The sequence below is a fragment of the Festucalex cinctus genome, chromosome 13, assembly GCF_051991245.1.
Source record: "Festucalex cinctus isolate MCC-2025b chromosome 13, RoL_Fcin_1.0, whole genome shotgun sequence".
Classification (NCBI taxonomy): domain Eukaryota; kingdom Metazoa; phylum Chordata; class Actinopteri; order Syngnathiformes; family Syngnathidae; genus Festucalex; species Festucalex cinctus.
Genome location: NC_135423.1, coordinates 19,520,823 through 19,532,367, shown reverse-complemented (window position 1 = coordinate 19,532,367; position 11,545 = coordinate 19,520,823). Strand labels below are relative to the sequence as shown.

The 11,545-nt window shown below is 43.3% G+C and overlaps 2 protein-coding genes across 5 annotated transcripts; both read right to left on the bottom strand.

Moving 5' to 3' along the window:
* Positions 1-1,240: 1,240 nt before the first annotated feature.
* On the bottom strand, positions 1,241-7,304 carry LOC144033619 (uncharacterized). Of its 4 annotated transcripts, none has more exons than XR_013288020.1 (2): positions 3,996-7,304; positions 1,241-3,564 (listed from the first exon to the last, which is right to left on the bottom strand). XR_013288020.1 is itself a non-coding variant. In XM_077541822.1 (2 exons), the coding sequence occupies exon 1, from the start codon at positions 6,842-6,844 to the stop codon at positions 5,687-5,689; it is 1,158 nt and encodes a 385-aa protein (XP_077397948.1). In that variant the 5' UTR covers positions 6,845-7,304; the 3' UTR covers positions 1,241-5,170; positions 5,613-5,686. The 4 variants fall into 4 exon arrangements, 2 of the variants coding, with proteins under 2 accessions (XP_077397948.1, XP_077397949.1); XR_013288019.1 differs by having other exon boundaries at positions 5,087-7,304; XM_077541822.1 differs by having other exon boundaries at positions 1,241-5,170; positions 5,613-7,304.
* Positions 7,305-8,003: 699 nt separating this feature from the next.
* On the bottom strand, positions 8,004-11,278 carry slc19a3b (solute carrier family 19 member 3b). Its single transcript, XM_077540508.1, has 8 exons — positions 11,129-11,278; positions 10,872-11,051; positions 10,589-10,754; positions 10,077-10,392; positions 9,788-9,939; positions 8,593-8,785; positions 8,380-8,521; positions 8,004-8,180 (listed from the first exon to the last, which is right to left on the bottom strand). Exons 1-8 carry the CDS (start codon positions 11,276-11,278, stop codon positions 8,028-8,030), a joined length of 1,452 nt encoding a protein of 483 aa, XP_077396634.1. The 3' UTR covers positions 8,004-8,027.
* Between the last annotated feature and the right edge of the window lie 267 nt (positions 11,279-11,545).

The following is an 11,545-nucleotide window of genomic DNA, read 5'->3' as shown; positions in this document are numbered from 1 at the left end:
TCTTGAGGTTTTTTTTTGTTTTTGTTTTTTTGTGGGTTTTTTTTTTTGGGGGGGGGGGGGGGGTTGTGGGCACGGAGTGAAAAACATCTATTTCAGTCAAGTGGCTGTACTGTACTCTATGATGAACTTCCAAAATGAAAGCAAATATTTTAGCATATAACAATTGACCAAACCCCATATTTAACAGATTCCGTAGTATATTTTGTCTGTAAGGTTAATTGTCAATGGCTCTTCATTTTCCATTTGTCATTTAATTTGATTTGCTGTTAGTTTACTGCCCTAGTTTAATTGCAATAAGGGGGACATGTCTCAGTGGTTTGACTGGTCGGCTCCCATCCATGAGGTTGTGGGTTCGATCCTCACCCCTGGTTACTATGCCAAAGTGTCCTTGAGCAAGACACTGAACCCTGATATGCTCCCAATGGACCTGGCAGTGCCCTGTGTGGCAGCACTAGGCCAATGGTGTGTGACTTGTGAGGCATTGTAATGCACTTTGGGCACCATATGGAGTAGTTAAAGCACCAAAAAAAAAAAAAAAAAAAAGACAGACCATTTAAACACAAACTTATTTCGACCATTCAGTACATCGTAGTCAGACAGTCAAGATAATTGGGATTTTCTCATTTCTATCATTTTTATTGCTAAGATCCCTTCCCTCAAATGTGCACAATTGTCATCAGCAGCATATGCGCAGAATATGATAAATATACCGTAAGGGGCATAGCAGAAATAATGTTGCTTCTGAAAGTCAATCACCTACCGGTTTCTAATACCATGTAAGAAACTAAAATTGTATTTTAATATGTTGAATTTAGTATGTTAAATGAGGCAGCCAAAAATATTAGAAGCACATCTCAGTATAATGTGTAAGAGTAGAAGTGTGGCATCTACTGTAGTAAATTGCCTCTACGCTAACGTTCTGAAACAGTTGCACCTGTCAGCATATGGCGAGTGTTCAGTCCTTCATTTATATTTAATCTGCAGTCACTGAAATACTTTTTTCATATGCGGTTGGCCAAAGGTCACCATGACCATTTCCCAGTAGTAAAGGAGACGAAGTTAATAAATAAAAATGTTAGTGCAGCCCCATTTAATATAATATAATATAATATAGTTTTAACAGTAGGCATTATGAACCCAGTAATACAGTTAGGCTACTGTAACACAGGATCTTCGTGAAGACAAGTGTTTGTGGATCGCTCCAACTGGAGGTCGTGGAAAGAAACAGTCGGAGAGGGAATAGCTCCAGCTTTCACTTTATTTCCTCGTCTCGTTCTAATTCAACTTCCCTCACAATCGTTCCCCCTCCTTTCTCTCTCTCTGTATCCTTCCGCGCCACACGCTCATCTCCCACAATGTAGTTCCGGTCCCCCAAAATCAAAACAAAATAGACCCCAACAAATACATATAATAATATGAAAATAAATCCTCTTACATATTTCCTTCTCTTCAAAATGAAATGTCCACATTTCGTCTGGAACATATCAACAGACAAAATTAACAAAATTGAACCAAATTCAATCATCATTGTACAAACATAAGACCCCTAAAAAAACTACACACCATTAGGAAGTGGTACACATATCCCATAAACAATTAACACAGGCATGTGCCATCATTTTTTTTATTTTTTTTTTTTTTTTTTTTTTTTTGTAAACACATTTAGCATAAACACCTCATGCAAGAAGGCGCTGTGGCCTTCGAATAATACGGCCACTCCTGGTCATAGATGGCCCTGAAGGGTCACCTAGAGGACGCAATCCTGGCTTATGGGAGACGCGGCCTGTTAGTCTCCTCTGTGCCGGCACAGAAGGCCTAGCGGGCCCTGACAGTTGAGTCAACCCACTATCACCAAAACGAATAGGAAGAGAACCGGACAATGCCGTGTAACTCGGCGTACGGTCCCTGGCAGGAAAAGACACAGTTTTTGGTAATATTGTGCCCCGGAAAGGTTTCAAACGATCATAGTGAATAGTTTTTCGTGCGGCCTGAGTATCTTTAACATCCAACAGCTGGTACAAGAGACCATCCTCATCAACAGAAATGACCTTAAAAGGCCCGGTCCAGTTTGGACATAGCTTCTGTCGTTGTGTGGTAGGATCATCAATCCACACCAAATCCCCACAACCATAAGGCTTGAAATTAACCTGTTGGTTATAGTAGTATTCACGTTTTAGTTCTTGTTCCTCACGAAACCTGTGAACTGTCTCAAATGCCAAGCTCATGCGTGACACTAGTTCTGACCCATAGTTTCGTGGGGTGTCCAATTCTCTGGGCGGGGCCACTTGGACCTCTGCAGGTAGCCTTGGCTCTCTGCCATGAGCAAGAAAATAGGGTGAATACCCCGTGCTTGAGTGTGGGGTGGCATTAAAAGATAGAACCACAGCAGGTAGGTAATAGTCCCATTCACCCCCATGATCCTGAATCAATTTAGCCAATTGTCCTTTCAATGTCCGATTGAATCTTTCCACCATACCATTCCCTCGTGGGTGATATGGCGATGTCCTTTTCTTTTTAATGTTTAGTCGTTGACATATAGTTTGTACCACCTCTGATTCATATTGCCGGCCCTGATCTGAAAACAGTTCTTCAGGAACACCATGGTCAGGGATGTATCGCTCACAAAATAACTGGGCCACTGTCGCCGCTTTTTGGTCCGTCATGGGGTAGACGTTTACATACTTAGTAAAATGATCTTGTATTACCAGTACATATCTATTGCCCGCAGTCGTAATCGGAAGTTCAGTTATGTCTGTACACACAAACTGAAACGGTCTGTCAGACTGGATAGAATGTAAAGGCGCTTTGCGTTGTGGCACCGGTTTCCTGAAGGCTTCACATGACTCGCACAGGTTACAAAAGTTTTCAAGGTCGGATCTCATTCCTGGCCAATAGCACATGTTCAATGCTCGCTTAACAGTGCGCTCAGCACTGTAATGACCAGAACACGGATTGCCATGAAGAAAATGCATCGTCTCTGTAACAAGTGAGGCTGGTATTACCACCTGATAATAGTCCAGTTTCCCCGGGACACTGCGACCTGTGCGACAGAGTACATCATCACATAGCACTAACTTGGGAAACTGCCACCAAAGTTTTCTCTGAACCCGACCTTTAACCTGTCTCAGATAAGGGCGTTTTTGATTTTTCACCCAGGCATATACCTCAGCGAGCACGGTATCAGAAAGTTGTGCGGAAATTATGTCATCAGTCTGAACAGACAATGTCGGCAGTAACATAGTGTTCCACCGTTCAGTGTTGCAGTCAACAAAACATACCTGAGATGAGGCACTGTTGTCAACAGAAGGTTGTCCAACTGAGCCTAACAAGTCTGAAGTGGGGGCCACCACTTCAGCATCATCAGGGAAGGGATGACATTCCACTGAGCGGGAAGTTGTCCTCTCAGTGGATTCCTGTGCCACCATAGGAATCCGTGACATTGCATCAGCATTCGTATGTTTCTTTCCTTCTTTGTGCGTAATTCTCCATTGATAGGGATCCAGTTCCAACGCCCAACGGCCTCGGCGTCCCGTGGGGTCATGCGTCAGATCCATTTTTCTTAAACTGAGCAGAGGACGATGATCAGTAACAATAGTGAATGGATTACAGTTCAAATAGTGTCTGAAGTGTCTAATTGACCAAACAATAGCATATAATTCTTTGTCATAGGTAGACCACTTTCTCTCAGTCTTTGAAAGAACATGACTTGCGTAAGCCACCACCCTTTCAAGCCCGTTTTGAACCTGAGAGAGTACTGAGCCAATTGCAAAATTGGAGGCATCCGTACTCAAAATAAATGGTTGGTCAAAATTAGGGAAGGCCATTATTGGTGCGGAAGTAAGTGCATCTTTCAATGTCTGAAAAGCCACACAACATTCATCAGTCCACTGGAAAAGTACTTGTTTTTGTGTGAGTCTATGCAGAGGCTGTGCCACGAACGCATATTTATGTACAAAACGTCTATAATATGAGCACAAACCCAAAAATGCGCGTACCTCGGTTGGTGAACGTGGCACAGGCCAGTCACGGATGCGTGCACTGTTGACAGGGTCCAACGTGAGCCCGTCACGGGATACAATGTGTCCCATATATTTCACACTCGTTTTGCAAAAATCACATTTTCTGGGGTTTAGTTTCAAACCTGCTTCTCTAAAACGCCCAAGAATGTCTTTGAGATTATGCAAGTGCTCTTCAAAGCTTTTACCCATGCAAATAATGTCATCTAAATAAATGACACAGGTCGTCCAGTGAAGTCCCCTCAACACAAGTTCCATGAGTCTCTGAAATGTTGGTGGAGAGTTTTTTAAGCCCATGGGCATTACTTTAAATTGGTAAAGACCATCACCTGTTGTGAACGCGGTTTTGTGTCTATCCGCAGGATCCATTTTCACCTGCCAATACCCGCTTGACATATCCATTGTTGAGAAAAATTGAGAACCCGACAATGCGTCCAAACTATCGTCCACCCTTGGTAAGGGATGTGCGTCAGTAACAGTAACAGAGTTTAGTTTCCGAAAGTCCACACAAAACCTGTACGAACCATCTTTCTTTCTCACCATCACTACTGGACTTGCCCACGGGCTCATACTGTCCTCTATCAAGTCTTGTGCCTTGAGAGCGTCCACCTGACGGTGGATTTCTGCCTTCATTTTAGGAGACGTACGATAAGCTCTCTGTGAAATTGGGTTGTCACAAGTTGTAGTTATTCTGTGTGTAACTAGGTCCGTCCTGCCAAAGTCATGTGGGTGTTGACTAAACACATCGGCAAAAGAGGTCAAAGTTTCTGTCAATTGATTTTTCTGAATCTGCGTCAGTTCTAAGTCTTTCACATCTGGAAGGATGACTGGCTCAGCACCGTTAGGCACCTCAATATTCATATTACCAATGGAACAGTCAATAGTAGTGTATTCACCTTGGCCATCCTCAGAGATAGCATGAAAACGTCCTATCTGTGTACCACCATGTAACATGACCTCCTCATGAGAAAGATTTGCCACCCGAATGCAAATAGAGCCTTGTTCTACATTAGCCACAGTCCATGCAAAACCCGTATTAGATTGATCTGTGTAATGTGGTTCAAACACACCTGCATAGCTGTTGGGTTTCAGTCCCTTTTGAGGTGCCACAATAGTTGCTGCGATGACCATTTCAGACAGAGCGGGAATTGGGACTGTGGATGACACAGAAACAGCAGCCAAGCATGGAACATATCGACGTGGACTAACCAGTGGTACTGTTGTTCCCTCGACATCCAATACCATGTTCCGTGTGTCCACGGTGATACCATTGGCAACTAGGAAATCCCAACCCAATATAACAGGTTTGGTACAGTTCCTGACAACTTGAAGCGGGTGTACCATTGGCTTGTGTGCAATACTCAGGTTAACTGAAATAGAGCCTACAGAGTCTAGAGGATCACCTGTGACCCCAGTGAGAGGAATAAATTGCTTCACAATTGGCTTTCTCTGTAAAGCATGTGTACTCATTCTGAAATCCTCACTAATGACCGAAATGTCAGCCCCCGTGTCAACAAATGCATGTACCACTGTGTCTTCAACAATAATTGAGACATATCTCCTCTCATTATCAGTCAACAATGTACTGTCACTTACAGGTGTGTCAGATGATGTGTCCAAGTCTTTTTGGGCCTGGGAGCAAGTAGTTGACAACTGGCCCTCATCGTCAACTACTCGTAGTTTCCCTGATCCGTCTGAGGACGTGAAGGAGACTGGAAACGTACACGTCCAGCTGGACTCGGAGATCGTTGATGATGTCCCCCGGCGTATCGATCAGGAGAGCGGCCACGATCCGTGTAGCTCCTCCGTGAAGGACTGTAGCCTCTCCTATTGCGTTGCGATGATTCCGATTGAGTGCGTGGACCTTGTTGGTTGTACACCTCCTCATCACGTCGGGAGGTCCGGTACGCACTGCGACTAGTTGAGTTTCTTTCGTAGGATGCATCTCTGCGACGAGGTGGTGATCCGTAGTATCGTTCTGCAGGATAGCGATCACGTCGTAGTCCCTCAGGTGTGAAACTCCTGTGACGAAATCCATAGCCAGCGCCACCACGGCATTGTGAATCCTGCCCTTGCTGGCTAACTGTCAATTGTAGTCGTTCCACCTTGTCTGATAATGCCTCAATGGTCTTTAACATCTTCTTCATGTCATCTGCATTAGCTGAGTGGACACCCAGGGGAGCAGCCATGGGAAGAGGAGGTGTCACGATAGGCGAAACTGCAGGATAAGTGGGTGCTGCAGGAAAAGGCCCCTGAGCAGCAAACACTCTGCTTGCTTGATGGGCAGTCTCAATTTGTACCGCAAACTTCAGAGCCTCTTCAAGTGTTTTCACACCTTGTTCGTGGCATCGTAGTTGCAGATATGGATCAAGTCCAGCAATGAAGCGGCGAAATTTCTCTCCACTTTTAGCGTCATCACCATATGTCGGGAAAGCTTCTTCAACCAAGCGGCTGATCTCTGCAGCAAACACAGGAAGAGCCTCACCAGGAAGACGGCCACGTGCATTAATGTAACTTTGAAATGTTGATAAATAGGCAGCTTGTCCAAAAACAGCCTTCAGTTTCTCTTTAGTGATTGTATAGTCGCTCTTGTCTTCATCAGATAGACTGTCCCAGTAACTGAATGCGGCCCCACCCAAGCATGTAGGTAACAGCTTTGCTAAACTGTCCTCGTCAGCCTCAGAGTGAGCACCAACAGTCACCTCAAAGTGTCTGCACCATCTCGAAAAATCCTCCTTACCATCCCCCATAAAAATTTGGCGGTAATGTGGGATGGCGCGGTTCTTACTCAACTGAAAGGACAGCTCGTTCCAAAAATTGTTCGCCATAGTTGAAAGTTCGTAGTGAAAAGCAGTTTGTAAATTGTCCACCTGTTAGCTGACAAGCGCGGTCCTCCTTCGTCGAAGCGAGCCGTTGTCCTCCTGTCCTCTTGTGGACAAGGTATCGGGCAACGTTCACTTTTCGTCGGCCGCCGCTAGCTTAGCACAGGCTCTCGAACGGAGCGCAAATTCAACCTCACTCACCGCTGAAAATCCACAAACCGCTGCCACCAGTGTAACACAGGATCTTCGTGAAGACAAGTGTTTGTGGATCGCTCCAACTGGAGGTCGTGGAAAGAAACAGTCGGAGAGGGAATAGCTCCAGCTTTCACTTTATTTCCTCGTCTCGTTCTAATTCAACTTCCCTCACAATCGTTCCCCCTCCTTTCTCTCTCTCTGTATCCTTCCGCGCCACACGCTCATCTCCCACAATGTAGTTCCGGTCCCCCAAAATCAAAACAAAATAGACCCCAACAAATACATATAATAATATGAAAATAAATCCTCTTACACTACTATAGATAGGCTGATAGTGCAAGCAGGGTTATAAGAAAATGCAGATTGATAAGGTTCTCGTCTGGTGACTGGTCCAGTCAAGAAAATGGTAATAAAAAGTTTCCAGGGTTTTTACAGTTGAGGAATCCACAGATATGAAACAGACCAGTGGGAACCCTCCAGTCTGAAGACCTCTTCCTCACTCCACCAGTCTTCATCATCAGCTCCTGGCTGTATGTTTCAGGTACATGTACGTGTGGTCTACTACCTGTGCATGTTTCTGTATTTATTCATTGTGGTGAACAGCCACAACTTGGCTGACTCTTGAGTGATAACTCGATTCAATCAACAGTCCTGGGAAGGGATATCAGCTTACATTGATTTACACATCAAATATCGAACTTTATTGTGTTATTTGACAACTTGTGAGATTGCAGCTTGTAGAATTATATTGCACTGATAATTATAAGCATAAAAATGACAAACAGCCACGGTCAATTATTTTTGTTAGCACTTCCCGGTAGACAACATTTCACTGGTTATATATATTCAGTGGTGTCTTAAGATGGGGGCATGGAATACAAAAGTACCAGTATGCTGTATGGTAAACACACTGCTGTCAGAAGATTAGAAATAAAATAATACTGTAATCTACTCATTCAAGTACTGTTAAAGTATAACAATTGGTTGACCTTCATCAGAAAGGTTCTTCATAGATCACCTCCACAATGTTATCTTTTTGCAGGTTATCTGGTGGCTCTGGAGTGCTTCGCTTTGTACAAGCAGTGTAGGTCCCTCGAATCAAAAACAGCACGGAGATGACAGCATGGTAGATCCCGTAAATGAGGAACTAGAGAGAGAGAAACATTTTTGTTCGTTTTGACAACTGAGCAAAGCTCCATCTTTAACTTTGTATGCAATTGAACATGATAGCCACGAGATGTCACTGTTTGCATCAGTACCTCTCATTCTTGCATTGCAAGATTCCATACATGTTATTTTAGATGCATGGGCTGGCTTCTATTGTTTTGTTAGCTGTCCAAACATACCTGTGTCACAATGTCCAGTCCTAAAGTAGCGCCATCAACAAAAATAAGTGTCATAATGGTCTGTAGGGAGAGGGCCACAAAGGTGTTGATCCCGAATGTCAGGGCGTAGCACTCCATGGAGAGATTGGCGGCTATCTGAAATCTGAAGTGCATTGTGGCTATTATATTTGACTTTTTCAAGAAGTAACTGCTGTGTGACTGCAGTGAACTTACGTCGTGATGGTGATGAGTAGCATGTAGCATGATTTAAAAAGAGCATATCCAGCATAGCAAGCCCAAATATTGCTGGTGAGCACTATCAGGAACACAGCACCTGCCCCGATGGCTGAAAACAAACCTAATGCCAGCTCTCCCCACACAGACCAGTTCACCTTGATGTAACCCACTGAGAAGGCTGCTGCAGCACCTGCCCCACAAAATGGACACATGAATATATGATTTGTTGGTCATTCTGTTTGCCTGTCTGTGTCTCTGTCTGTCTCTTTCTCTCTCATATAATATATATTATGAGCCATCAGTAGGGACACAAGTGTCCTATTCCACCAGTTTAATACAACTAGTGTTGTTCCGATACCGATACTGGTATCGGCAGAGGTGCCGATACTGCATTAAAACAGTGGTATCGGTATCAGTGACTACTCACAAGTAACATGCCGATACCATTAATTCCAAAACTCATATAGGATTTTGGATACAGCATCTTGTGTCTTGCTGGTGCATGACATTCACTGATATGTGACATGTTCACTGCATGCCGATCTAAGATATATATATATATATATATCCTATTGGCCCTTGAATGCTCTGAACCAATGGCAGGACAGCTTTTTCATGTTGAGGGAAAAAAAAAACCTTAAGTATCGGTATGGTATCAGTATCAGCTGATACTGCAAAGCTGGGTATCGGTATCGGTATCTGTATCAGGAGTCAAAAAATGGTATCGGAACAACACTAAATGCAACTATTACAAACTTGCAAATTTGTTTATGTATTTTCAAGTAAGTTCAAGTGTATTGTCAGGCTAAATGCTAAAAACTGGGGGGTTTTCCCCCACTTGCAAATGGGAAAATAAAACTTAAAAAAAAAAAAAAAAAAGCTGTATTTTTAGCATTTGGCCAACATTATATCAATACGTTAGAACATTAATTAACATCGCTTAGGTTATTAATAATTTTTATGATTTATCATGTCTCCAGTGCATGATTTCCATTCGACATTTTTCCCCATAATGCCCTGGGGTACTATACTTCTGCATGAGCATACCTGGACTTTTAATAGTCACGCTACAGTACAGTTAAGCTTATTAACGTCAACATCAAGCTTATCATGTCTATATATAATCTAATAATGTTGTGGCTAGGTGGGGTTTGTTTGCAAAAGTGTAAAGATGAGAGAAAAAAAGTCTTACCAACAAGAGAGCATGCCGCTTCTACACCACCATTGTAAACAGATGATGTGGCAGATGGCTCAATATGGTCCCACATGAGTTGGATGTAGTTGAGTATTTGTGTATATCCAGCTGTGGCCAGAGCCCACCACAGGGACCAATAGATCAAATGCCTGCATGTGGATCATTAAGGTGAGAAATTAGGATTATTGATCATAATTAGTACCAAGTCACTCTGATGAATGTGATAAATGGCCACATGTGCATGTGTGTAAAGTAAATATAGATTGGGGGGAACGAAAGAAAATGCCTTGACGAGTAGGACTCCCTGAAGCTTTTCCAAAGTAAATGACCTGCACTGAGCACATTTGTCCTGCTGCAGGAGCCAGCATTGTCATTACGCTCCATCTTCTCTTTCCCGGAGCTAGTGTCCGTCGCACCCGCTGCCGTTTCATCAAGCCCGTCCGTTCTCCCAGGCAGCTCCTGCTGGGACTGACGGTCCAAAGCTGCAGTTGTTCTCCCTTGGAAGAACATGCTCCTCTGAGGCATTGGCAACCAGAAGGAGATGAGAAAAGCCACGCTTACGACGCCCAGAGTGATGGCATTGATATAGAAGTAGTCCATTCCTGTTGGTGAGAATTCATACTTTCATAATGCCGACTCACATTTTCAAATAATTCAAGAGATTCTTTCGTAATTCTCTTTACAAGTGAGTATAAAGTAGTTTTGCATACTGAAACGACACAATGAAGGGTTTTTGACGTACATATAATGAATCGAATCTCTTTTAGTAGTTGACTATCGCAAGATTTGAAACACCACCTGCCGATGAGACGAGAACTTGGCCCAGACCGGCACCAAACGTGTACCCAAAAAGGACGGCACTACGAAGGTAGCCAGTGGCTCTTTGGTAATTCTCAAGTGGAATCACGCTGTATATGTAGGAAAAGTAGGCTACCTCTGTTGCAGTCACCACAGCGTAATGAATCTGTAAATGAAAATATGTTAAATAAAATGTTAAATGACACTTTTTTTTCCTTTTTTTTTTTTTTTTTTCCCTTTTTAACTTGGTATATACAGTATGTGTGGTAACACTTATGCAAACCTCAAGGAAGACCATGGCAAGTAGTCCAGGGGCAAAGCAGAGCAGGACATAGTTGGAAACCAGGAATAGACCCTGCACCACAATGAGTGGCTTATATCTCAGAAAGTCTGTCAGCAAGAAAACAGGGAAAAGGAAGGCCAGGTAGGAATATGTCCATATGGGAAATAGGTAGTTGGTCACCTTGAAGAAAACAATGTGTAAGCAAAGAGCATAGTTGCGAGTATGATACATATTGTAGGTGGGTGAGATCAGCTTACCACTTCTTCAGAGATATTCTTATAAGGTCCAATTAAATATGGTGTGAGGAAAGGCTCTGCAATTCTGCAGTTGGCAAAAAACCCATAGAGTGACAAGACTGCAGTAGGAAAAGCCCAGTTTGAGGACTTCAGCTTGGCCCAGTAGCCCATCGTTTCCACCCAATAGTCCCCTTGTTCCCGGGGTTCCTATATGTCACACTTTTTCCCTTCTACATGCCTTAAAATAATGACACTTCCCCAGTTAGTCATCGCCACTAACTGAATAATCTGAGTTAGATGAGCACGTGTCACGCTTTATGAGTTTAGACTTTCACCTGTTAAGAACAGCATGATAACTGTGACCAATTCTGAAGTGAAGGCAAAAAGTAAGTTTCCTTTCTATTATCATTCAAAGTGCTCATTTGTATGAAATGTATT